Source organism: Balaenoptera physalus, assembly GCF_965194825.1.
Source record: "Balaenoptera physalus genome assembly, chromosome: 1".
Lineage (NCBI taxonomy): Eukaryota > Metazoa > Chordata > Mammalia > Artiodactyla > Balaenopteridae > Balaenoptera > Balaenoptera physalus.
This window is the reverse complement of record NC_138882.1, coordinates 15,537,496-15,564,845: the sequence shown is the minus strand read 5'-3', so window position 1 is coordinate 15,564,845 and position 27,350 is coordinate 15,537,496. Positions and strand designations below refer to the sequence as shown.

Genomic DNA, 27,350 nt, shown 5'->3' with positions numbered 1-27,350 from the left:
GAACCCTGATGAAGCCGTAGCTCTAGTCATCCAGGAGCCTGAGAATCTAGGTCCTTAGAAGTGACAGAAGGGAGAGTGGGCACCTAGCATCAGCCGCATTGTCTCCATGCTTATTTTTAATTACCTCAAAGCTTTAGAAACATGATCCCGTAAATGCTTTGTGGGAATAGCGGCAAATGCACTCATCATGTGAAATCCATAAATTGCTTATAATCCTCTCAAGATGTTAAAAAAAAAGCATTAAGTAATTGAAGACAGGAAGTCCTCAGTTAATTATTTAGAGGTGTTATCAATGCTCTAAGTAAACTGAAGCGTTTTCTGCTATCTCACCGAGCCCAATGCCATGGGGACCAAGGGGGAGCTGCCATCATCTTCTCATATTCGCTAATGCAAACAGCGCGTGGCAGCTTGTCAATAAAAGACCTTTTCATATCATTTATTACTAAACATGCCCACGGTCCTGCACAGAGCAATCGGGATGTCAGTGACGGCATTGTTTTACTTGGGTTGCCACGTATGAAACCTGGGCCTCCTAATGTAGCCATCGGGGTAGAGGAGAGGAGGAAAGGATTAATGAAATAATTGGGGCCACCGAGAACAAAATGAATTAATCATGTCGTCTTTAGCAGCAGACATGATAAGAGCTTATGTGTCTCTTAACTCTGGGGGAAATGTTTTCCAAATAATTCATTAAAAGTTGCTTATCGTTTCATTGCACTTAAAGGGGAAGAGTCACCAGCATTAAGTCAACAAGGAGAGAATAATTTGCCTTCCTTTCCCATCGTGTTAGAAGCTCATGAACACCTCCTGTGATAAAACAGCATAAATCCTAACAAGGCTAGTTGTAGCAGAAAATGTACTATTATTGCACTGAAACAGATATACTACCTACCACTTTTGAAAAAAAAGAGGACATAGTTTGACCATCAATATCCCAAAATGTGGACATTTTTACATGAGGATTTTACATTTAAATAACTCTACCATATGCTCCCATCGTATGCTACACTTGGCTCTCATGGTATTTATGATACTTTATTGAATATCCTTTCTCTTTGTCTCTGTTCCTCAACCAGGAGTTAAAGCTCTTTAAGGACAGAGGCAACAGCTTCCTGTTTGCCACTGTGTCACCTATACTGTGATCTATCACAGAACCTAACATATATTAAGTTTTTGAAAATCTTTGTTGAATGAATAAATGTTGAATAGTAAACTAATATCTGAGTGACTAGATTCCATGTTGGTTGGATATAAAAATCACATTGTCAAACACAGCTAAATCTCAGCCAGGATGGGTGACAATTTGTGGGAACCAGTGCAAAATGAAAGCATGGGGCCCTTTGTTCAAAAATTATTAAGAATTTCAAGACGATGAGAATTGATTCAAGCACAGGACTCTTCTAAGCATGGGAGCTGGGGTGACTCAGCTTAGAGCATAGCTTGTGTGCCCATGAAGCCAGCCCTGGTCTCTGGCAATCTGGATTTATTGGCAGTATAATTCTTTTTTTTAATTTAATTTTTATTTTATATTAAAGTATAGTTGATTTACAATGCTGTGTTAGTTTCAGGTGTACAGCAAAGTGATTCAGTTATACATGTACATATATGCATTCTTTTTCAGATTCTTTTCCCTTATAAGTTATTACAGAATACTGAGTAGAGTTCCCTGTGCTCTACAGTAGGTCCTTGTTGATTATTTATTTTATATATAGTAGTGTGTATCTTTAACTGAAACAGATAGGATGAAAACTGGGATGGCCCTCGTGTCCTCAGAACAGCTTTGGGAGCCTCTGTTGTCATGTGTGATGCTCTAGGCTGCCTTTCCCCTACTACCGCCTGACCACTGACCGCCAAGCATCAGACCTGTGAGAGTAGATGGGAGAATTCATTTCCGAGGAAAACCTTGAGCCTAAATACTTGCAGAAATAATAGCACAACATCAACCACTATTTCTTCCTTTCTTTTACCATTCTTACATATATAATATTATAGCCAAAGAATAACAAGCAACAGCTGCCTAGACACCAATATTTAAAGGGAAAAAAAATTCCCCTGGAATCCCAGATATTTCAAGGTACTTTGCCTGGGCAATCACTACTTCTGTTTAGTCATGACAGTTCTAGCCAACTCCCTTCCTCTGAGATGTATGTCCTTGTTGTGGATCATTTGAGCATCAGACTTTGCTGCCACCTGATGCCACATTCTGTTTCTAGAGAAGAAAATTCTGCTTGAAAATGTAGGGTAAAAGAGGCTTCAGTCTAGTACGACACCAAACTCCAGGGAAGAAAAATATTTATCAAAATAGTGTTACAAAAATCAAAAGCAAGGGTCTTTCCTTGGATTATCTTAATAATAGTCTTAATGTTAATATATTTGGAAAGAGAGTCTGCCAAAGAAGTAACTCGTTCAGGAAGTACTTCTTGGGATGAATGTGATCACTATTATATTGGGGAGAGGAACCAAATCTTTGGTCTAGAATTTCACACCAAATACAGAATTAAGAATGCAAATAAGCTTGTAGCAAGTAGTCAGAACTGAAAGCCGTGAAGTTGTTTCACTGGCATTCGCAAATGCAAGAGCCTCTTAGTTTTGATGTTTTGACGTCCGATTCATATGAGACATCAACTGAACTCCTATGTCAAAGCCTTGAGACAAAAATGGACAGTGCTGATGGCTCCTCTCAAAGAGTCAAGCAATTGGCTTGACTAAGCAGGATGGGGAACTGCTGAGGTCGTGCTGGATGATACTATCAAGAAAAGGGGACTCTAGCATGTGAGCTCCTGAAATATTTTACAATCAAATTTTGTAACACAAATCATAATTTAAATCGCCTTAGATGTCTCTAAAGTGATTCCATGATGTCTTGGTGTACCAGTTTTGAACATCCAGATTTTCACATGGAATGAGATTAATCTAAAATCGAACCCTGATGTAGTTCTATCATCACAGACAAGGTTGCCAGTAGGTGCTGGAAATTCCTGGGAATCTCCATGAGCAGAGATCACTGTGAGGGGGAGTGAGATCCTGGGGGGAAATCACTTAGTGAGATCCTAGGCAGGTGGGAGCAAAAGGGAGCTCTTTTCAGCAGCAAGACTAGATGTGTGGTTCAGGTGGGCCAGGGCAAACATCCAGTTTGGGTGAACTGATGCCAGGACAGGTAACCTGCCCACAGGGTGGACAATACTTGGTAACCACCTAACAAAACCTTTTTGAAGTAACTCAGGTCTCTCAGCACTTGACCTAATTATTAACCAGGTTGACTGAGGAACTTGTGAAATTACATATTCGTTGGGACTATTTGATAATCCTTCAGAAAATAACAGATGATACTTAGAAAAACTGGATGAATGCTTTGAGGTAGCACTAGCTACCTGAAATTGTAATGGACAAGAAAGCCTTTTCCTGACTAGCTGGAGATTAAAAATTAGAAACAAGCTGTTCTTTATAGAGTACATGCAATGTAACTTACATAGGTATGGGTTTTGTTTTCCAGGTCATCTTTTTATGATCCATAGGCAGACTTTCTGAGGTCCCATTTTAACACATATTTAGTCTTGAAAGGAATGTTACTTGAAAGTGTAATTGTAACGAGTTTGGTTATAGTATGCCTCTTTCTTCTATAAGAGAACACGATTCCCTTTAGGGAAGTTCAGGTAATTTGCAGCCACAGTAATCTCCACTCCACTGAAATGTTAAATACTTGGTTTTTCTCCATGCATTTGTCTTTCTCAGTTCTACCCCCACTATTCTTACTCTTTTAGTTCAATGCTTAGCAGTTGAGTGATGTTTTCTTTTCTCTTTCTACTCTTTGACTTTAGGATTAAGTTACAGTCAGAACAGTTCCTTGGAGACATCTCTTTATTTCCTTCTTCTCATCCTGATCAATTCATGAGTAGTTTTCAATTGTTGTGCCCTTTCCATTGCCTGTTGCTAATATGTCATATGTATCTCATTTTAAGGACTACCAATAGAGGCTTCCTTAAAATGACAGCAAATTCCAGTTGAAATGTGTTGATTTTATTGAGTTTTACAGAGTCATATATATATGAAAGGTCATCCAGTTCATGTAAGTCATCTATGCTTCCTGGCAGTCCATGCTTTCCTTACCGACTATTTGAACCAAGCCTACTAGTAATCCAACCCTCTAACAATAGGAAAAACACAACACCTAAGAAAGAGAATATAGAAAATAATGGATTCATCTATTGCCTTCCCTCAAGTTAAGCTGTAGTCCAATTTAGCAGTCTATACTCCCATGCCTGCAGTTTAGAGATATGGAAACTGAGGCACCTAGAGGTCAGAAAACTGGCCCATGGTAGTAATTAATAGATAGGTAAGGATTAGACCCAAGAGTCTAACCTCAGACTCTGTTCTCCTAACAGCTATGCTGTAGTCCCTCAGTACATGAATTGTGGTCATATTCCAAATGAAAATATTTAAATACCTAGTCCCATATGAATTTTTTATATTACTGGAAGTGTCACTGGGCTTTGAGCTACCTATGTCATTTTCCTCATAAGCCTCAGAAGACTGACCCAACTGTTCTGGGTCACATTTCTCAGCCCAACTGCCCAGATTTGTATCCTGACCTCACCCTTTCTTATCTCTGTGATAAGAATATAGTTCCCTATGCTATACAGTAGGACCTTGTTGTTTATCTATTTTATATATAGTAGTGTGTATCTATTCATCTCAAACTCCTAATTTATCCCTCTCCCACCCTTTTCCACTTTGGTAACCATAAATTTGTTGTCTATGTCTGTGAGTCTATTTCTGTCTTGTAAATAAGTTCATTTGTACCCTTTTTTTAGATTCCACACATAAGTGGTATCATATGATACTTGTCTTTCTCTGTCTGACTCACTTCACTTAGTATGATAATCTTCTGACTTCTTGACCAAGGCTTTCTACTCAACACTCAGTTCTACATCCTACCCACCACCCTTAATTCTAGTACTCCAATAGCTCCAAGAGATATATATTCCTCCACTAACTATGGCCCCATCCTCTGCTAGACCAACCCACACCACCAATTTAAACACCTGTAACAAACTCCTTGGTACACCTTCCTTGGTCTACCAAAAATCCCTCAAGGGCTAGTTGCTCCACTGTTGTACCATTTCCAAACATCTGTCTTCTAGTGTTCTGAGCTGTTTATAAAATGGATGGCACTCAACCCCCTCTGAAAAATTCTGTAAAGAAAAGACAATTTCTACTTTTTTAAAAAAGTATTTATTTATTTATTCATTTATTATTATTTATTTATGTATTTATTTTGGCTGTGCCAGGTCTTAGTTGCGGCACATGGGATCTACGTTGTGGCATGCAGGATCATCAGTTGTGGCATGTGGGATCTTTAGTTGTGACATGTGGGTTTCTTAGTTGCAGCATGCATATGGGATCTAGTTCCTCGACCAGGAATCAAACCCGGGCCCCCTACATTGGGAGCGCAGAGTCTTACCCACCGGACCACCAGGGAAGTCCCTCTACTTTTATGTACAGTAAATTTTCTTTTTAGCTACTGTCCTCACTGCAAATACCCTCAATCTTCTAATCAACCTTAGTACACCTCTGCAATGACATTTTCTCTTCCTTTCCTAAGACCCATCCTAAAATGTCCTTCCAAAGTCTGAAATCAGACCAACAAGAACACAAAATGAGAAACAGAATTGAGGCTTTTTTTTTTTTTTTTTTTTTGGTTAGAATATGCTGGAGAAAAAAATCAAGTATCGCTTCACTTTTACTAGCCATACTTAAGTATGACGTTCAGGAAAAAGATTTGGAAAATATTTATTGTTCATAAATTATATTAACTTTTTATATTATTTTAGTAATATTCTGCAACTAAAGAAGAATCTCCTACTCAGTGAAATAGATACTGTGGGCAGGAGTCCCTATGGAATTATGAGGAAGGCCCTGTTTGGTCAAATCACACTTGTGATGGCTACATGGACATCATCGCATCATAGCCCTGCCATCCTTATTGGGTACTTTTATGCCGTGGTCTTCCTTAAACAATATTTAACAAACATTGAATACATCAAATAGGCACTATTGGGAAAAAATGATTTAAATAAGAAACACTCAGAGATACCATCCTTACTCTCAAAGGGCTTACATTCTAAGTGAGAAACTAAGTTATTCAGATAAAACGGTGTCACAAGGGTCAAGACCCCTTTTTCACTAATGGAAATAAAGAAAGGGACATCGTCAGACTAAACCAGCCACTGCAGTCTCTGACCTTCATTCTTGAATATTTCCTTCCATTTTCTCTTGAGCGCTATATTCTATAATCTTTAGCCTTTTCCCATAAGCTTTTATCAAACACACAAGGCTTGGATATGGCTTAGATCTTTCATCATATTCTTCATCTGTAAATCAGGTAAATATCAAAATTATGTAAATCCTCCTTAACAACCTAATGGAAGATTATAATCAAATAAGTATCCACATCTTGTCATTAAATTGATAAGGAAATACAAAGGGCTTTGAAGCTGAATCCTGGAGCTGCTCCAGCTACAGAACATTATGGCTTTAGCAGAGAACCCAGACTACTGCTTCAATTCTAAAAGAAGTTAATTAATTTTTAATTAATTAATTAGTTTTTAAATTAATTCATCAATTTTTTCATTCACTTAACAAGCACCTACTTTGTGCCTGTCACCATTCAAAGGATACAGTTGTTGCCAAAACAAAGTCCTTGCTCTTTTTGAGCTTACATCATGGAGGTGGAGACAAACAATAGATAAACAGACATATAATCAAACATCAGATAATGTTGAAGGCTATGAAAGAAGAAAGTAATTTGAGAGGATAAAAAGTGCTGGTTATGGTGTGTAGATAGAGTGGTCAAAATCTTTTAAAATGTAGCATTTGAGCAGATCTGCATAAAGTGACAGAGTGACTTTATAAATGTCTCTGGAGGAAGAGTCACTTCACCAAAAGAACAAAATATGTGAAAATGTAGTTCTAAATTCATGAAAAAATAAGTATAGTAATTATTGGATCCATGTTATAACTTAGCCCAATATTTGACATTAGAGATTCAGTCCTATTCTTTTTTTAAGAAAATATTTGTAAAGCATTGTTTGAGTTTTCCCAAGAATCAAGGCAAGAAATGTTAGTCTCTATGTATCCTTGTTGAATGCTGCTGAGTCTTAAGGTTGCTTCTGCTAAAATAAAGTACTTCTCTAAGTAACCCATCCCATCTGCTTAACAGCCTTAGAAGCTAGATGCAATGGTTCCCCATTTTACAGATCAGTAGATGAGAGCAAAGTGAAGCTAAGTAACTTGTCCAGGGTCACTGGCCACAGAGCAGTGAAGTCTGACAATACGTAACGTCTATTGTAAATGGATTGCCATTCTTTTTTCCCCTGAGAATTTATTGAGCAATTATTGTGCTACATCATACATCATACATCTGAATACAAAAGAAGTAATAAGCACTATCCCTTCATCAAAGTATATTTAATCTACATGTAAAGACAAAAGCAACATACCCCCCAAAAAACTACAGAAGTAAGTGTAAGATGGTACAGTATGGGAACATATGGTGAAGAAATGCAAAGTTTAAAAAAAAAGGGTTAGTTGGTGTTAATATGAACTGAATATGGGTTGGAGCTAAAAAATGTTGACTCTAACCTTCTTTTTACTTTTTTTCTGCCCCTGTTTATATAAGAAGCAGTTGAAGAAACTGGGGTGGTTAGCCTAGAGAAGAGAAAAGTCAGGGGGGATTTGATAACTGTCTACAAATATTTGAAGAACTGTCATGTGGAAAAGAAATTAGATTTGTTCTATAAGTCCCTAGGGGGTGGAAGTGATAGAAAGAGTTCACCACAATATAAGGAAGTACTTTCAAACCAAATAGAGAACTCTAGAGCTCTCTAAAAATAGAGTGGGCTGTTTGGGAGATGGACTACTTCGATCCCCTAGCCAGGGGAGCCTCTTCAATGACACCTTGTACAGGGGAATCAAGGGTAAGATGGATGGATGGATGGATGACATGAATTTTCAGATCTCTTCGAAGGCTTAGAATTTATTATTTTACCAGTGAGAAATGAAATTTCTATTAATACTGAGCTGCTTATGAAGTTCCTCTCTCCCTTAGAGAGTGTTTTCTGCTCTTAAAATTTTTGGATATCATATCTACAGCTCTGCATGTGACTGCTCATGCTTACCTGATAATAAATAATCCTCTCAAGAGGTACTTGATTTCTTTTTGCTCTTTCTAGGTCTCCAGCCATACACCAACTACAGTTTCACACTTAGAGCTTGTACATCTGCTGGATGCACTTCAAGTGAGCCTTTTCTAGGTCAGACTCTGCAGGCAGCCCCTCAAGGTAATTAAAAAATACCCATGACTGGGGAGAAGAAGTTTTCATATGGTATTTTGATGTGAACTCTATAAACTCTTTCATAACAAACAAAGAAGAAGGAATAAAGTCTATAAGTACAAAATTAAATAATATTGTAGGTACCTATTTTTCAAGTTTAAACTATAAGCTTCCCAAGGCAGTTTGCCTTCAATTCCTTAAACCTTTTAGATATGGTTTTACATGGAAAAACACTATTATCTACTTGGATATGAAATTCCTCCAAAAATCAAGTATTAAATATTCCCAGAGCAGCTAAAATATAACAAGCACCATGCTCCCTATTGAAGCTGATTAAAATATTCACTGCCCTCAAGAACTTACAGTCAAATAGAAGTGATAGGACAAGCGCCCAAATCTGTATGAAGAGAGAGAATCTTAAAGGTGATGTTAAGAAAGAATAAATGAACAGAATGCTCAGGTTAATCTATGAAGGGAGAAATTATAACCCATCACGGGCATCAAGAAAGATTTTAGGGAGCAGATGCCTTCTGAGATGGACCACAAGGAACAAGGATTTTGACAAATGAATGGTAGGAGGAGAAATACACAGCTTGAGGGAATGTAAAGTGGGATCATCACCTTGGAGATCAAATTGGTGATGTCTATTAAACATAAAATGTTTCCCCATGACACAGCAGTTTCAATTTCATTATCTATGCCAGAAAATGACACTTCCACAACTGCACAAGGAGGCATGCACCAGGATGTTTATTGGAGCCTTTTCTGTCGTTTGTTTAATGGCAAAATACTGGAAGCAATTGAAATGTCTTTGAGTGGGGGAATTGCTAACTAAATGCAGGTATATTCACATTATGGAATTCCATGCATCAGTTTAAAGGAATGAGATGATCCGTACATGTAAAATAGAAGTTATAGAACTACATTCATGTGTGGTATCTTTATGTATAAAACAACACATAGAAAATGATACTCATTTCTATAGATAAATAAATAAATGCATAGGAAAGATTCTGGCAGCATACACACCCAAATAATAACAACGGTCTGTGCGTTAGGAACTGGGATGGGTAGTATCATTTACTTGTGGGAGAAAAATGTGTGCAGAAGCTTGGGCTAGTGATCCACTAATTATTTTGTTAATCTCTACTATCTGCCTGTTTTCCATGTGGGGAAACAGAGGCATAACTAAGTTTCTGAACAGAAATATAATGTTAATGATCATCAGACAGTCCTGAGCTACTTTTCCATTACTCTTCTAATGAAGGGGTTGTTGTACCTCAGAATATTAGACCTGAACTTCCTACCAGTAAATGGGGAATAAAATGGAAAATTCCACATATGGGGCATATGGCTCCTCACCAGGAATTCACTAATGATGTTTTCTATATAAAGAATGTTTCATGTCAAAAAGCTTAGTGTTCCTTTGAAAGGAAGAAACCAGCAGTGGATTTTTTGGAAAGGTAAACTGTCAAATGGATACTTTGATGATAATGGATCATTTCTAAAGGATCTATCAACCAGTTTTGGCTGAAACTCAGCCAGATGAAAGAGCAGGGTCTCTCCAGTTTACTCATCCAATCCGTATATTTAAATTCTTAGGAAATATGCATCTCTATTCTCACTTTGTCCAAAAAAAAAGATTTCTTGAAGGAGCTCAGATTTCATGACTTAAACATTATAGCTTTCAACAGTGCTGGGGAGTATAAGATGAGAAATGTTTTACTTGATTTCTGTTTTTAACTTTAGGCACCTTTACTTTAACACAAATAACTGTGCAAAGGAACAATAAACTAAATGAGCTTTCCTCTGCAGAACAAACATGCTTTCCGGCTGTGTAAGTGCCAATTGTGAATAACTTGTATGAGAAATAAATGTAGTCTGAGTGCTTAACTTGGAGGTTGTGAGGGAACAAATCAGCAGTAACATTAAGTTGTGTTGTTTTGCTAAAGTGGAAATAAACATATTATATCATTTTAAATTAATAACCCAAATATAACTAATTTTAAAAGGTCTAGTTGAGTGAATCAGCCATAGTTTGAAGGTCTAACATTTGGGTGTCTAAGTGGATATGGAGAGAATTAAAAGAAGCATTTGTTCCTAGCTACCCTGAGAGCTCCTCATTTCTTTCATTTTCAATCTTAAAAAAAAAAAAAAAAAAAAAAAAAGCACATTATGACCCCATTGGTAAGTTGGACCTAATTCTCTCCGATTTTAACCTACTAGAAAAATGGCGTTCCCATAGTCAAATAGTGGGAAGAGCTTGAACTGGATTCTTGCTCTCTTTTCAGGATTGCTGCCATACCAGCAAGCTCTCATTCATTTTTAGAGTTCAAGCATGCAAAATTGCAGGCATGCTTGCCTCTAGCATTGATAATATGAAAAAGCAAAAGGAAAAGAAGACCAGTCTTTTTCAGTTTCATTCCAGATTCCTCTTCCTCTGCCCTTCTTTTATCTGTTGATGCTCTCCCTTGGAATTCTCCAGTACTAGCTGGAATTCCTAATGAAGGTGGAGAGCTCCCAAATTCTAGAGCTTTCACAAAGCCTACACTCACAAATTTAAGGCCTGTCTATCTATCAGTCTACAAGATGTTTATATTTAAGTGTTTTACAAATATTTCAACCTCAGTATTTCAATGTTTAAAATCGCTCTCCCCACTAACTTTCTTTTCTTCCCTTTTCCCTCTCTCAAATACCACCATCTAATCATCTAAGCCCCCAAACCGACATTCTTAATGCTTCTCTTTTCCTTAGGTTATAGTAGGCAATTCTTCATAAAGTTTTATTAATTTTAAATCTTAAGGATTTTTAAAATTTTGTTCTTCCTTTCCATCCCTTCTGTCATTGCCTTCGTTCAGACACCTACAACTTCTCCAGAGCCTCCTAACTAGTCTCCCTGCCTCTAGCCATTTCTCCTCTTTCTCAAATCACCATCCCAATTCTTTTTCCAGTTTTGCCAAAATAGGCTTATCTCACATTAATTACCTCCATAAAAATCCCATTTCTTTCCAGGAGGAAAGAAATCCACATCTTCTTAGTAAATCAAATTAGACCCCTCAAGTTTTAACTTCTGCCAGTCTGGTGAGTCTTTTGGTCTTTCCCATATGCAATTTAATGTACCAGTCATGCCAATATACTTGAACTTCTACCATGCTTTCCCTATCTCTAGGACTTCGTGTGGGTTTCCCTCAGCCTAGATACCCTTCCCTACATCCTCACTCAGCTAACTCCCATTTTTTCAAAATTTGGCTCAGATGTCTCCCACTGTGAAAATCTCCTCTGATCCCATCCTCTTCCCATCCATCCCCATTTCACTCCCAGCCTGTTTTAGGAACCATGGCTAAGTGCTCTAATAGCACACTAAGCTTCCTTTTCTTAAAGCACTTGTCAAACTGGACTATAAATTGTTATTTACCCATTTATTCATCATGATACTATAGGTTCCTTGGAGGATAAAGACTATATATCTTTATCCCCACATTCACAGTGCCCAACATAGAAAATGACTAAGTTGAGTAGAATGTTGAGTCAACAAATGAACAAATAATAAATGGTCCAGAAGTCAATGCACTTCTGACATCAGCCAATACAAAACTGGTTTCTTTGATTAACTTCCAAGGGAAAGCCAATACACAAAAAATGTTGGGATTTTTGACTTGGAATTTGTAGGGACATAAGAAATGGGTAATACTGCATGACACTCAAGACAAAGTTAAAACAAATCCAGTAGACATGTTCCTTATTTAGTAGCTATTATGTCAAGAGACCCACCAAGGTGTTCTTCTGACCTTTCCCTCTTACACCTCTCAGCTAGTTTACCTGCTCCCCACCCCACTTCTAGATGATTTCCCTCATGACCATCCATTTCCTTCCCTTGAACAGCCTCAGTTCTGCCCTTCAATTATGTAGTATAGGTTTTCTGATGTCACTGAGACCCAGGCTCAGCGAGGGAGGTAGATTCTTCACCTGGGACTTACTAAGACCTCTCACCAAAGGCGGGTCTTATCCTATCAAAGATTTCTTGCAGCTGCCAAGATAAGAGAGTCTCCATAACATTATGCAAGTGAAAACACAGCGCTTATTAGTTTTTTACACATTCCAATTTCATCTTATAAATCAAACCAACGGACACAGGGTTATTGCCAACATGAACAGAGCTTTCACCAGCTTATCTAAATATAAAACTCAACTTTTATTTAAAACACAAAGCAACCCCAAAATGTGCCTTCATTTTATCTCATTAACTCCTGCATTTCCACAGACTGCATTGACTGATTCAAAGCAGAAACTAAGCAGTAGCCTTTCTAGCACCTTGGTGATTTTTAATACATCCTTCAAGGTAAGGAAGACAGGACTGCAGGAAGCAGATTATGAACTACAGCCTTATACTTTATCTTTTAAATCAACAAACTAATATCACGTTTAAATCAGAACTCTAATTAGCTGGGTGAGTCATCCAGCAGCTGTTGGCAGAGAGACCCAAACATAAATGTATATTATGATTTGTGGATTTGTTCAAGTGCCTAACATAGGGTGAGCTTTCAGAACAAAATGAACTACTCTCTTCTCAGGAGTAAGCTGTTCTTTAGAAAATCAGTAAGTTTGAGCCATTTTTAAATCGATCTTGATTCTTTCAGAATGTTGCTAAGTAAATAGCATTTGAATGTCCTTTTCTTATAAAAGTGTTGAAATCTTACCCTTTCCTGAGTAACTTACACAGGAGGTACAATCAAACAAAAACTATTGATTATTGAGAACCTAATATTGAAATGAGTTTTTAAAAGCTGAAGAAGAGAGTTACAGTGTCTATTCAGAGCATGACCAGATGACAACATGAAAATCTTTCTCATCGCTAGGTTCTCCATCAATACATTTTAACATTGATAAGACTACTTAAATATTTGACCTTGAATTACAGTTGTTTGTGTACACATTTTATCTTTTATACAGAGGGTATAAACTCCTTGTAAGAATGAGCCATATCTTAGTCGCATTTGTATTCCATAGAATACTTAACATAGTAATTTGCGGGACATATATTTACAACAAAATTATTCAATATTTATGAGGCATTGTGCTATCCATAAAGATACATGGACTACTAATACAGAGTAGACCCCTGCCCTCATGGAGCTAACTTCGTATTAAAAGCAGGAGAAGGAAATAGACCACACAGTCATAAAAACAAAAAATAATGATGATATCAAAGAAAGAGGATGATTATGATGTTATGAGCATTGAGAGGAAAATAGAAAAGGGCATATGATAGAGAGGAACAAGGTTGGGATCACTTTAGATAGGGTTAAAGTTATAGTTAGGGAATAGTGGTCAATAAGACCTCCCTGATAAGGTGATATTTACATGGGTCACTGAAATCTGAGAATGAAATACACAATTGTCATGGTGTCATGAACCAAAGTGTTCCAGTCAGAGGGAATGGAAGTGCAAAAGCTCAGAGGTGAGAAAGAACTTGAAACATTCTGAGACTGGAAAAGAGTCTGATGTGGCTGGAGCTTCATGAGTGATGGAGAGAATGGTGCCAAGTAGTCCAGAGCTAGAAAAATGTAGGGCCATACAGGTTATCATAAGGAATTGGAATTATACTATATGAATAATTTCAAAAGGGCTGTATATTTTATGAATATTATACTAGGTTACATATATACTTTATATGCTTTTATAAGGATTACAGTGATATAGAGAATGACAAGATATAAAACACAGACACTAGTTTAGAGGCTATCACAGGAGTCCATGAGAGGGAGAAATGTAGTTTGGATCAGGAGAGGTAAAAATATAAGGGCTATGCACATTCAGGGTAGAATCTGCAGGACTCGATGATAGATTATATTTAGGGGTGAGAAAAGAGCCTCAGGGATAATTTTTGTGTGTTTTGCACAAGAAAATGAATAGTTGGAAAAGATTTGGAGACAAATAGATTGTAGACCAGAAAACCAAGAGTTCTGTTTTAAATGTTTTAGGTTTTTGATATGTTATTAGTCATCTAAATGGAGGTAGGCAAGTAGAGAGTGGAACTCATGTGTCTGAAGCTCAGGAGAGAGTGTTAGTATAGCGATATGCATCGGGCAGTGTTCAACATAGAGATAATGTTTAAAACTGAGACTAAATGGAGATCAACTACAAAGACACTGTTGCCAAAGAAGAGGAGAGGAAAGGAGAAGAAGGGAGGGAAGGGTAGAGGAGAGAGCCTAGTTCTCCGAGGCACTACCTCATTTTGAGGTCCAGGAAGGGAAGAGAAGCCAGTAAATGAGGCTGGAAGAAGTAGCCAGAGAGAAAGGAAAAAAGAAGCACAGCATGTAATGTCAGAGAGGCACAGGCAAAGTATGCTGGTTCATCGAATTTGATAATTCAGGCAAATACTAGACTATGATTCCAAGTAAGTAGGCATCAAATTTGAAAATTCCTGGATATTTTCTTAGGTCTTGATTACACTCAGGGTAACAGCCAAGACAGAGAAAGTTTCCACCACTAGTTGTCTGGCATTCATTTTCTAAAGGCAATTCAAAAATAATAATAATTAAAGCATTAAAAAAAATTATATATTTATACCCAATTATATACTTTACCTCCAAAACAAATAAAATGTATTTTTGTTGCTCACCATGAGATTTTTTTATCAACAGGTAAAAATATCATAGCATGTGGAGTGATGGTATGACTTTTGATATGGTGCTTACTTTATCTTAGCAATAAAACGTCATTGTGTTATTTTTGCCAGGAGTTTGGGTGACACCTCGACACATTATCATCAATTCTACAACAGTGGAATTATATTGGAGTCCTCCAGAAAAGCCCAATGGCCTCATTTCTCAATATCAGTTGAGTCGTAATGGAAGCTTGGTTTTCCTGGGTGGCAGTGAGGAGCAGAATTTCACTGATAAAAACCTGGAGCCCAACAGCAGGTAAACTAAAAGAAAACTTTACCAATCATACAGTGAGAATTATGGATTTATCAGGGTTGAGAAAAAGGCCATCTCCAACTGAAACAATATTAAATTAATTGGTTAATTAATCTCATATATTAGCCATTCCATAGCTGATGAAATCTCTTAATTCATTTCAGATGTTGAAGATCCAAACACTAGCTCATTACACTAGTCTTCAGAGGACATGAAATTCCTTAAAAATGTAAACAGTCTTTTATTTGACATGAGAATTTTTTAGTATATGAAATACACAAAGTATTAAATTTTAAGAATTATCAAATGATCTTCAAAATCATGCATCCCTAAACTAGCAAGAAAAGAGATTTAAAGAGGTTGGTTTTGCATCAACAACCTTTACTTCTGGGATAATGTTTTCTCTACTTGCTATACTATATATAGACAGGAGTGGTTTGAGGGGCAAAAGTTCCACATATTTGCAATTCAGTCCCATTCATTTCTCAGCAGAGATCAAATATATCTTAGATCAACAGATGTTTTCTTACAGAGAGTAGAGATCAATTTAGTTTTATTGTAGAGAGTAGCAGATCAATTTAGAAACATCTTTCTCTAAACATATTTCCTTGAACTCTAACCCATTTAAAACTGGAGAAGATTCATTTGAATCCTCCACAATCCACCAGCACACTCCAAGACTTTACTGAAATCTTTAAGAAAAGCAATGAATTACTCAATGGTTAAAAATAAATAAATAAATAAAATTTAAAAAAAATAAAAAAATAAAAAAAAAATAAAATAAAATGGGGAGACTTCCCTGGTGGCGCAGTGGTTAAGAATCCACCTGCCAATGCAGGGGACACGGGTTCGAGCCCTGGTCCGGGAAGATCCCACATGCTGCAGAGCAACTAAGCCCGTGCACCACAACTACTGAGCCTGTGCTCTAGAGCCCTCGAGCTGCAACTACTGAGCCTGTGTACCACAACTACTAAACCCCGTGTGCCTAGAGCCCATGCTCTGCAACAAGAGAAGCCACTGCAGTGAGAAGCCCGTGCACCGCAACGAAGAGTAGAAGAGTAGCCCCTGCTCACCACAACTAGAGAAAAGCCCACACACAGCAACAAACACCCAATGCAGCCAAAACTTAATTAATTAATTAATTAAAATAATAAATTTACATTAAAAATGCCCATATTTTTAAAAAATAAAAAATAAAATAAAATAAAATAAAATGAGAAAGGGTCCGCAATAGTGATGTCCTGGAGAGAATGTTCCCTGTGGTAGAAAAACTATAAGGTCTATGGTAAAGTCTCTGGATGGGGAACAAAGAATTTGCAATTTGTCACAAATTTAGAACAAAGCAATAGATAGAAAAGCCAGCAATCACTGTCCAATTATCTTGTGCATTGCCTTATCACAATTCTTTCTTTTTTAAATATAGGTACATTTATAAGCTGGAAGCCACTACTGGAGGTGGCAGCAGTCCCAGTAATGAATACATTATACAGACACCTATATTAACACCAGAAGAAATCCGGCCTCCATATAACATCACAGTAATTGGGCCTGATTCCATATATGTAGCTTGGACCCCACCAGGTAAGAAATAAAACCTCTGTGTGTGTGTGTGCATGCGCGCGCGCATATGCGCATGTGTACATAAAACATTTCAGAGGAAATTAATTGGAGATAGGACTGGAAATGTGAATTTAGTAAATTTAGTAAATCAGAAGGACATATTCTGTAGGTGTGTAGATAAAGATATATAGATACCTAGATATATACTTTTCTATCAAAGCAACACTTTCTTTCAAGTACCAGAGCCTAAAAATCTCTTTTCTTATTCATACATATGCAAGGTAAGTCACATAGGTCTGAACTACCTTGAGCATCCATTTCTACAGGATTCCCTAGATTGAATCATTGGCATTATATTATAGTAGTGAATGGAGAATTCAGAAAGAAAATAGACCACTCCACCCATGTCTCTTGAGTTGTGACCAGTTATATAGTAGCTGAATTTTACCTCTCTAAGCTGTGTAGCCTCCATCAAACCATTGAGTCACTAGTAGGTTGCTTTTGTGGTTTAGTGCAATATTATATTTGGAATATAATCATCATCCTCAGGTAAAACTCTGATTGCATTAACACTGTGGATTAAGGATTAGAGTGAAATCTGCTTGCTCTGTCTTTTAACATGAGGGATATTTGGATGTTTTGTTTCAGTAAAATTTAAAACTGATTAAGGTGTTAAATAAACTTCAAAGATATGTGAGTTTATTTTTAATATCTAGTCTTAACATGAAATTGAAACATGAAATTAACACAAACTCCTATTGTCCCCATCAGATTAAGTTTAGCCACATTTCAACATGGTACTGAAAATAATTGGTTAACAGTCATTTGGGCTATCAACAGATCCATTCCATAAAATAATTAACAGACATATTTTGCATTGAATTGAACACATAACTTAGTCAAAACATGTAATTTAGGCATAAAGATAACATAAAGGCATAATATTGGGTTGGCCAAAAAGTTTGTTCGGGTTTTTCTGTAAGATGGTATGGAAAAACCTGAATGAACTTTTTGGCCAACCCAGTATATAAAACTTAAATTCTCATGAACCAACATCCTTCTGATGTCATAATCTCAGATCAAAGAAAAAAGGATCTTTTGGGGGACAAATTTGCAGGAGAAAATCTCTGAAGAGCTTTCTAAGCAAAGAAAAACTTAAGTTGCTCTAAGATATCAAGTATAAATGATTTCATCCACCTTTGTATTAAAATGAACATACAACATATTAAATTAAACAAAACACAAAAGAATAATCAATAGTGCCGGTACGTGTCATAAAGTGCTATAATCCAGATCTCAGTTTTAGAAGCATAGCTATTCTTGAACTCTGCTCTTAATTTTAACAGAGGAATAAATACAAATCTCCTGCTGTGAAAAACATACAAACTTACATATCCTTTTATGGAATTGATTTCTACCTTCATGGAAGAACATGGCCAACTTGCAGCCTTTTAGCATATTTCTCCTTGGCATTCTTATAGTACCGTGGTATTTTTGCTCCACAAAGTAAAATGAGGCATCACAGAGCCAGCCTGAGACCAGATTCAGACTATTGGCTGGAGACTTCTCACATTCAGTGCAGGGTCTTTTACCATCCAAGTCCTCAAAGAGCAATAAAGAAAATCCAGGGTGCTATGCAAAGTTGATGATTTTCTAGCCAAGTGACCAGGAAGTTTCATGGTTTATCACAGGGGTCCCCAACCTTTCTGGCACCAGGGACTGGTTTCGTGGAAGACAGTTTTTCCACGGATGGGGTGGGGGATGGTTCAGGCGGTAATGTGAGCTATGGGGAGCGATGGGGAGCGGCAGATGAAGCTTCGCTCACTCTCCCGCTGCTCACCTCCTGCTGTGCAGCCCGGTTCCTAATAGGCCACAGACTGGTACCATCTGCAGCCTGGGGTTTGGGGACCCCTGGTTTATCAAATTACATGTCATTTTCATATTATTACACACCTAAATTGTCATTGCTAATCTGAAGACTTCACACTCAGTAAGGATTTGAAAATATCTTTCTTTTTTAAAAAATTTTTTATTGGAGTATAGTTGATACAGTGTTACCAACTATAACAATGTTGTGTTAGTTTTAGGTGTACAGCAAAGTGAATCAGTTATACATATACATATATGCATTCTTTTTTAGATTCTTTTCCCGTGTAGGTCATACACAGTATTGAGTAGAGTTCCCTGTGCTATGCAGTACATTCTTATTAGTTATCTATTTTATATATAGTAGTGTGTATGTCAATCCCAGTCTCCCAATTTATCCCTCCCCCACCCTTTCCCCATAAGTTTGTTTTCTATATAAGTTTGTTTTCTACATCTGTAACCATAAGTTTGTTTTCTACATCTGTGACTCTATTTCTGTTTTGTAAATAAGTTCGTTTGTATCATTTTTTTATATTCCACATATAAGCGATATCATATATTTGTGCCAGCTATTAGCTGACTTTAAATAAGTCAGTTTCTTTGAGTCTCAGTTATCTCCATCTGTAAAATGGAGACAATGATAGTACCTACATGTAGGGTTGGTGTAAACATTAAATGAGATAATTTATATAGTTGGTATACATTATCTGGTCTGTATAATATTCTATAGGTAGTGATAATTTTCGGATAATTATTTTTATCTTTAATTATTCATTTTAAACATGTATTTGCAAAAAATGAAACCATTTCCTCTAAGATCAAGAACAAAACAAGGTTGTCCACTCTCACCACTATTATTCAACATAGTTTTGGAAGTTTTAGCCACAGCAATCAGAGAAGAAAAAGAAATAAAAGGAATCCAAATTGGAAAAGAAGAAATAAAGCTTTCACTGTTTGCAGATGACATGATACCATACATAGAGAATCCTAAAGATGCTACCAGAAAACTACTAGAGCTAATTAATGAATTTGGTAAAGTAGCAGGATACAAAATTAATGCACAGAAATCTATTGCATTCCTATACACTAATGATGAAAAATCTGAAAGAGAAATTAAGGAAACACTCCCGTTTACCATTGCAACAGAAAGAATAAAATACCTAGGAATAAACCTACCTAAGGAGACAAAAGACCTGTATGTAGAAAACTATAAGACGCTGATGAAAGAAATTAAAGATGATACAAACAGATGGGGAGATATACCATGTTCTTCGATTGGAAGAATCAATATTGTGAAAATGACTCTACTACCCAAAGCAATCTACAGATTCAATGCAATCCCTATCAAACTACCAATGGCATTTTTCACAGAACAAGAGCAAAAAATTTCACAATTTATATGGGAACACAAAAGACCACGAATAGCCAAAGCAATCCTGAGAAAGAAAAACGGAGCTGGAAGAATCAGGCTCCCTGACTTCAGACTATACTACAAAGCTACGGTAATCAAGACAGTATGGTACTGGCACAAAAACAGATATATAGATCAATGGTAAAAGACAAAATGCTCAGAGATAAACCCACGCACATATGGGCACCTAACTTATGACAAAGGAGGCAAGAACATACAATGGAGAAAAGACAGCCTCTTCAATAAGTGGTGCTGGGAAAACTGGACAGCTACATGTAAAAGAATGAAATTAGAACACTCCCTAACAACATACACAAAAATAAACTCAAAATGAATTAAAGACCTAAATGTAAGGCCAGACACTATCAAACTCTTAGAGGAAAACATAGGCAGAACACTCTATGACATAAATCACAGCAAGATCCTTTTGGACCCACCTCCTAAAGAAATGGAAATAAAAACAAAAATAAACAAATGGGACCTAATGAAACTTAAAAGCTTTTGCACAGCAAAGGAAGCCATAAACAAGACAAAAAGACAACCCTCAAAATTAGAGAAAATATTTGCAAATGAATCAACTGACAAAGGATTAGTCTCCAAAATTTACAAGCAGCTCATGCAGCTCAACATCTAAAAAAACCAAACAACCCAATCCAAAAATGGGCAGAAGACCTAAATAGACATTTCTCCAAAGAAGATACACAGATTGCCAACAAACACATGAAAGGATGCTCAACATCACTAATCATTAGAGAAATGCAAATCAGAACTACAGTGAGGTATCACCTCACACCAGTCAGAATGGCCGTCATCAAAAAATCTAGAAACAATAAATGCTGGAGAGGGTGTGGAGAAAAGGGAACCCTCTTGCACTGTTGGTGGGAATGTAAGTTGATACAGCCACTATGGAGAACAGTATGGAAGTTCCTTGAAAACTAAAAATAGAACTACCATACGACCCAGCAATCCAACTACTGGGCATATACCCTGAGAAAACCATAATTCAAAGTTGTCATGTACCACAATGTTCATTGCAGCTCTATTTACAATAGCCAGGACATGGAAGCAACCTAAGTGTCCATCGACAGAAGAATGGATAAAGAAGATGTGGCACATATATACAATGGAATATTAGCCATAAAAAGAAATGAAACAGTTATTTGTAGTGAGGTGGATGGACCTAGAGAACTGTCATACAGAGTGAAGTAAGTCAGAAAGAGAAAAACAAATACCGTATGCTAACACATGTATATGGAATCTAAAAAAAAAAAAAATGGTTCTGAAGAACCTAGGGGTAGGACAGGAATAAAGACATAGATGTAGAGAATGGACTTGAGGACACGGAGGCAGGGAAGCGTAAGCTGGGATGAAGTGAGAGAGTGGCATGGACATATATACACTACCAAATGTAAAATAGATAGCTAGTGTGAAGCAGCCACATAGCACAGGGAGATCAGCTTGTTTCTTTGTGTCCACTTAGAGGGGTGGGATAGGGAGGGTGGGAGGGAGACACAAGAGGGAGGAGATATGGGGATATATGCATATGTATAGCTGATTCACTTTGTTATAAAGCACAAAGTAACACACCATTGTAAAGCAATTATACTCCAATGAAGATGTTAAATAAATAAATATGTATTTGCCCCCAAATCTGCTAGGTCCCAAGGCCTCCACTTTCAAAATGATAAAACTGCATATTGCAAGATTGGGTTTGTAAATTTTTAAGATTTCTTTCAAATTTCCCAGAATTTTGTCATTTTTTTCTTTGAGTTCAATATCATATTTTCATGTTTAAAGTATAATGTTTATATTTAGAAAAGGATTATTGTGAAATAAGGCACAAGTTTTGCTTTTTTAATGTCACCTTAACTCTTGTCTACCTCAATTTTGTAGAAATTGTTCATTCCAGTCCAGCCTAAGGGATATTGTAGAAATGCTTTACACACTAGCTCTGACCATGTAACCAGTGGTTAATAAATCCAGGCCTGTCAATCTTCTAGTTTCAGATGCACAAAATCCATTACAGAAACCCTGTAATATATGGAAAGATTAAAGTCTTAAATTAAACTTTTTTCCTGGTGCCTAGAAGGATTTTGAACTTAGTAAACAGGAAGATGATTTTGACTTGTGTATAATCTACAGTTGATTTTATTGGAAAGTACCTCATGCTGTGTTTTGATTTGGATAATAAAAACATTTTCTGTTCCTGAATAGTCACAAATATATATTTTAAACAGGAAGAAAACAGACTTGTTATAACTGGAGGTTGTTTATTTGCTGACAATCAAGAACTTTCTAGGTATTCATCATACCCTCCTGCCATTACAAAGTGATTACATCATACGCAGAGCTGAAAAATGGACAAAACAGTCCATACCTGTAGTTCCCAAACCTGAGTGAATATTCGGATCACCTGGAAAGCTTGTGCAAAGACAGATTCTCAATCCCAAGTTTACTGAATAAGAATGTCCTGGGCTAGAGTTAAGTTCGGCAGATGACGTTGAGCTCCAAGTTTAGTAACCATGGATCACCCACATCATGGGTGGTCAAAAGTGGTCAATTACAATAAATCTCTGAAAATGTAGATCAAACCAGTTTCCCTTGAATGTCCAAAGCCAAAGTAGTGGTTAACTGATTTTTTTCACACGTATTTTGTTTTGTGGTCAGTAAGGACAGAGTGACCTTACACAGGTAAGTTGCTGGGAGAAAAATATCTCTGTGGTTGCCTGGCAACAGAAAATGGCCCGTGCAATTATGTGGGCTTTCAGTTTACACATTGTTAATTATCAATGTTATCTATAAATTGCCTTATTGTTTATAAATCCTATTAGTAAAAGGGGTTCAGACGAGAGGATATATGAGAATATTCAGGGGAAGAGAAACTGTGATAAATATCATATATTCATTAACATTACTTGTGTATATTTGCCATTTTTTAAATTCCCAGTATGTGCCAAACAATTTGATAAGCACTTTCCCTGCCTTACTGCAGTTAATTCTCATGCAAACCCTGCTAGACAAGTAGTATCATTATCAAAATTTAAGATAAGAAACTTGAATCTTGAAGAAGTAATATAATTTACTCAAGGTCACACAGCCTGAATTCAAATTCAGGTCTGCGCTCTTCTGCTGCCTTATAAGAGCAATTCCTTCCTGTCTTGGCTTAACTCTTAAATCCAAATCACACTTTCCATTTATTGCCCAAAGTCTTCTAGATTTATGATGCAGCAACTAGGTTTTTTGAAATAGTAGCCTAGAGGGCCAAGAAACAGAGCTAGGTGTTGGGGAAAACCAAATGATTTGGGGAGAAAATATTTTTTGCGGGGCATGTCAAGACCAGAAGAATTAATGGTGGAAAATGACAAGTCCCTGAAGGGAAAATATCTACCTGGCAATAGTTATCTCCTGAGGCGTGAGGGAACTAGTAACCAGAAGCCTTTACTGACCCATCCAGAAGTGTAGAAAGAATAGACATGACTTAGCAAAACTAGATTCCAGGTCCAGGAAGATTTTAATGAGGTGGGAAAGGAAAAGAGTCATTTCTCAAATAACTACAGAGAGATTATTCAAAGACCATTTTAAGCCCTTTGTAGACATTCTTTTACCTCCCAAGTAAATCCTAGTTTACTTTCTCTCATTATTACTTGACAAACGTTAGCGGTAAGATTATCAAAACCCTCCGAACTCAAAAAAACCCAAGATTTCCGCTCTTCTATACATCATTTGTACTTTCAAATCAGATGATACACAAACAACATGTCCTTATAAAATGTTTGTTAAAGTATTAAAGAAACAAAATGTTGAGTAAGCTTCTAAAATTTATCATTCAGGCAAATATAAATAAATTTTGGATTTTCTGCTGTTTAAAATTATTCAAACACTTGATTTCCTATAGAAGCCCACATTCAGTGGGCACTGGGTATATGCTGGCTGTTCTTATTTGAATCTACAGACAACGTAAACCAGATTAGTTTATTCCTAAACATTTCTTCTCACCTTTTACAAGCTCTGAAACTTGGGTCAGAATTTACACATTCATATTAAAGAGAGAAAAGGATATATGTTACCTTAATGGTTGAAAATATATAGAAAAATGAAGAAGAAAATACTTCATGGGACATAAATGGTTTATTCAGATTAAGAATGGAGATAGGCGTCCATGCCATTTCAGAATCCAAACATTCAAAATTATTTAAACTCTGAAGGTAATAATGGGACTTTCTAATTTATCAAGGTGATGACTCTGTTTTGATCTATCCTAGCCCTTAATCATCTTCTAATTAACAATATCATTGGATTCAACACCCGCTTTTTCTCACTAAAGATGGTGAGTTATTTAGGCTTAATGTATAATATTGAAATAATGGTGCTTTTCCTGTCACATTTATCTCTTAGTCCATTAAAGAAAAGAATTGGCAACAGTTCTTCTACTGAGAAATCATTTAAATTAATATTGCTTAGGAATATAAATGATTTTTATTAATCAAGTTTTGATTAAAGAGTAGCTAGCCACAATATGGCCTGTGGGTAGACATTAAGCATCTTGGTGTTCAGTGAACTCATCAACTGCAGTGTATTACATCAGATACTATCCATTTAAAGTCAAAATTGGCATTAAGCTTTCTAAAGAATTCATGTTGCATTAATTGGGATGATTCAACATTGCTAATTGTTTCGGGTTTCTTATAAGGGTAATAGCCAAGTGACAAGTAGTGGTAAGTTTCAGAAGAAAATGTAAAACTCATTTCAGTGATTTGTAGTTTATTTTGCATATTACTTCACTTATCTTTTCACTTTTACTGAGGTATAATTGACAAATAAAATGGTGATATATTTAAAGTGTATAACATGATCATTTGATACACGTATATATTGTGAAGGGATTCCCACCATTGATTTAATTAACACATTCATCATCTCATATATTTCCTCTTTTTTCTTTTCTCTTCTTTTTTTTTTTTTCTTGGTGAGAACACAAGTTCTATTCTCTTAGAAAATTTCAATTACACAACACAGTATTATCAACTATAGTCACCGTGTTATACAATAGATCCTCAGACCTTATTCATCTTATAACTGAAAGTTTGCACCCTTTTACCAACCTCTCCCTATTTCCCCCATTCTCTCAGCCCCTGGCAACCAGCATTTACTGTTTCTATAGGTTCAACTTTTTTTTTAATGATTCCATATATAAGCGATACCATTAGGTATTTGTCTTTCTCTGTCTGTTTCACTTAGCACAGTGCCCTCTAGGTTCATCCATGTTGTAGCAAATGGCAGGATTTCCATCTTTTTTGAGGTTGAACAATAGTCCATTGAATATATATCACATTTTCTTTATCCAGTCATCCATTAATGGACATTTAGGACATTAGTTGTTTCTAATCCTTGGCTATTGTGAATAATGCTGCAGTGAACATAGGCGTGCAGCTATCTCTTTGAGATAATGATTTCATTTCCTTTGCATACATACCCAGAAGTAGAATTGATGGATCATATAGTAGTCCTACTTTTAATTTTTTGAGGAACCTCCATACTGTTTTCCATAGTGCCTGTACCAGTTTACATTCCCAACAGTGATATACAAGGGTTCTTTTTTCTCCACATTCTCATCAGCATTTATCTCTTGTCTTTTTGATAATAGGGATCCTAACAGGTGTGAAGTGATATCTCACTGTGGTTTTGATTTGCATTTACCTGATGATTATTGATAGTGAGCACCTTTTCATGTACCTGTTGGTCGTTTGTATGTCTTCCTTGGAAAAATGTATTAGGTCCTTTGTCTATTTTTGAATTGGATTTTTTTTTTTTTTTTTTGCTCTTGCGTTGTAGGGGTTCCTTGTATGCTTTGGATATTTAATCCTTCATCAGATATGTGGTTTGCAAATATTTTCTCCCATTCCATACGTGGTCTTTTCATTCTATTGATTCTATTCATTCTTTGCTGTGCAGAAGCTCTTTAGTTTGATGTAGTCCCATCTGTTTATTTTTGCTTTTGTTGCCTTTGCTTTGGGTGTTTAATAAATTTATCTCACCTTATTGAGTTCTAATATGTGCTAGGCATTTTCCAAGAGATTAACACTTATCTATTTAATGTTCATAACAATGTGTAGTACGTCCAATGTTCTCCCTGTGTTGCTAATGAGAAAAGTCAATTTCGATGTTAAAAGCTTTTTTCTCTAGGTGATTCATCACATAGGTGTCAGAGCCAACCCACACTGAATCTGACTCCAAATTCTATGAGCAAACCCACTGTACTATATTTTTTCACTAAACAGTACATAAAGCAAATGATTTTTTTTTCTGCATTATACTATGATCCAGTTCAAAACTAAAAAAAAAAAAAAAAATTGCCATAGATACAGCAAACATAAATGAGTAGTTCAAGTAGTTCAAGGGCAGTTCATCCGGTAACCCAGTAGGATCATTTTGTTTGTAGCTTAAAATTTCATAGGATGTAATTCATTTACATTTGAGTGGATTGATTCATCTATTCATTTTAACAAACGTGAAAATGTTTATTGGGCCCCTCTCAGGAGCGAGGCACGATGCGACATTTTGAGTGTTAAAAAGAAGAATGAATGAGACATCGTCCCTCTTGTCAAGAACCCTACCATCTAGTTGGGTAGAAGAGGCATAAAATGATAACTATTATACAAGCTACGTAAAATTTCCATACAATTGGTATGGATGTGTGTTCAAGAGGGTCTGGTTTCACTTCCTTGGCCCCTAAAGGACATAACCAAGATACCCCTATCTCTACAAAGGAGACATTGGGCTAATTTGTTAAAAGCATTATATGAAGCACAGCCCGTGGTTTGAAGCAAACATGGCTATCAAACCGGATTAATAGTTTTCCTCTTAGAATTGTTCTTGTTCCAGCTCCTAAAAAAAAGATTTTAAAAAAGCTTTATTTGATTGACTTGTCCCATTGTAAAGTATGCACCTGCTGTGAAATGAAGCCACAGAGGAAAAAAAAGTTGAATAATTTAACTTTTTTATTTGTAAAGATAATCAGGGTTTTTCTGATTACATCTTAACTTCATAAATGTTAAATAACCTATCAGCATCTAGTTGTTGTAAATTATGAAAAGGAGCCTCGCAAGGAATATTAACCAACGAAATCCTTGTTCTTTAGTGAACAGGAAAATGTGTTATGGCAGCTTGTCATCGTGCAACTGGTAACTTTGACACCAAATAACAAAACTGCCATTTGCACTTAGGGTAAATTGGTTCTCGTGAGTTTCCACTGCTCCTCTT

At 36.4% G+C, this 27,350-nt stretch overlaps 1 protein-coding gene across 2 annotated transcripts in view; it reads left to right on the top strand.

Moving 5' to 3' along the window:
* Positions 1 to 27,350, top strand: part of USH2A (usherin) — a 794,931-nt gene that overhangs the window by 615,987 nt on the left and 151,594 nt on the right. For both annotated transcript variants that reach the window (XM_082428283.1, XM_082428282.1), the window contains exons 55-57: positions 8,232 to 8,339; positions 15,073 to 15,256; positions 16,677 to 16,834. In XM_082428283.1, coding sequence (XP_082284409.1) covers positions 8,232 to 8,339; positions 15,073 to 15,256; positions 16,677 to 16,834 — 450 coding nt within the window. The remainder of the gene's footprint in view (positions 1 to 8,231; positions 8,340 to 15,072; positions 15,257 to 16,676; positions 16,835 to 27,350) is intronic.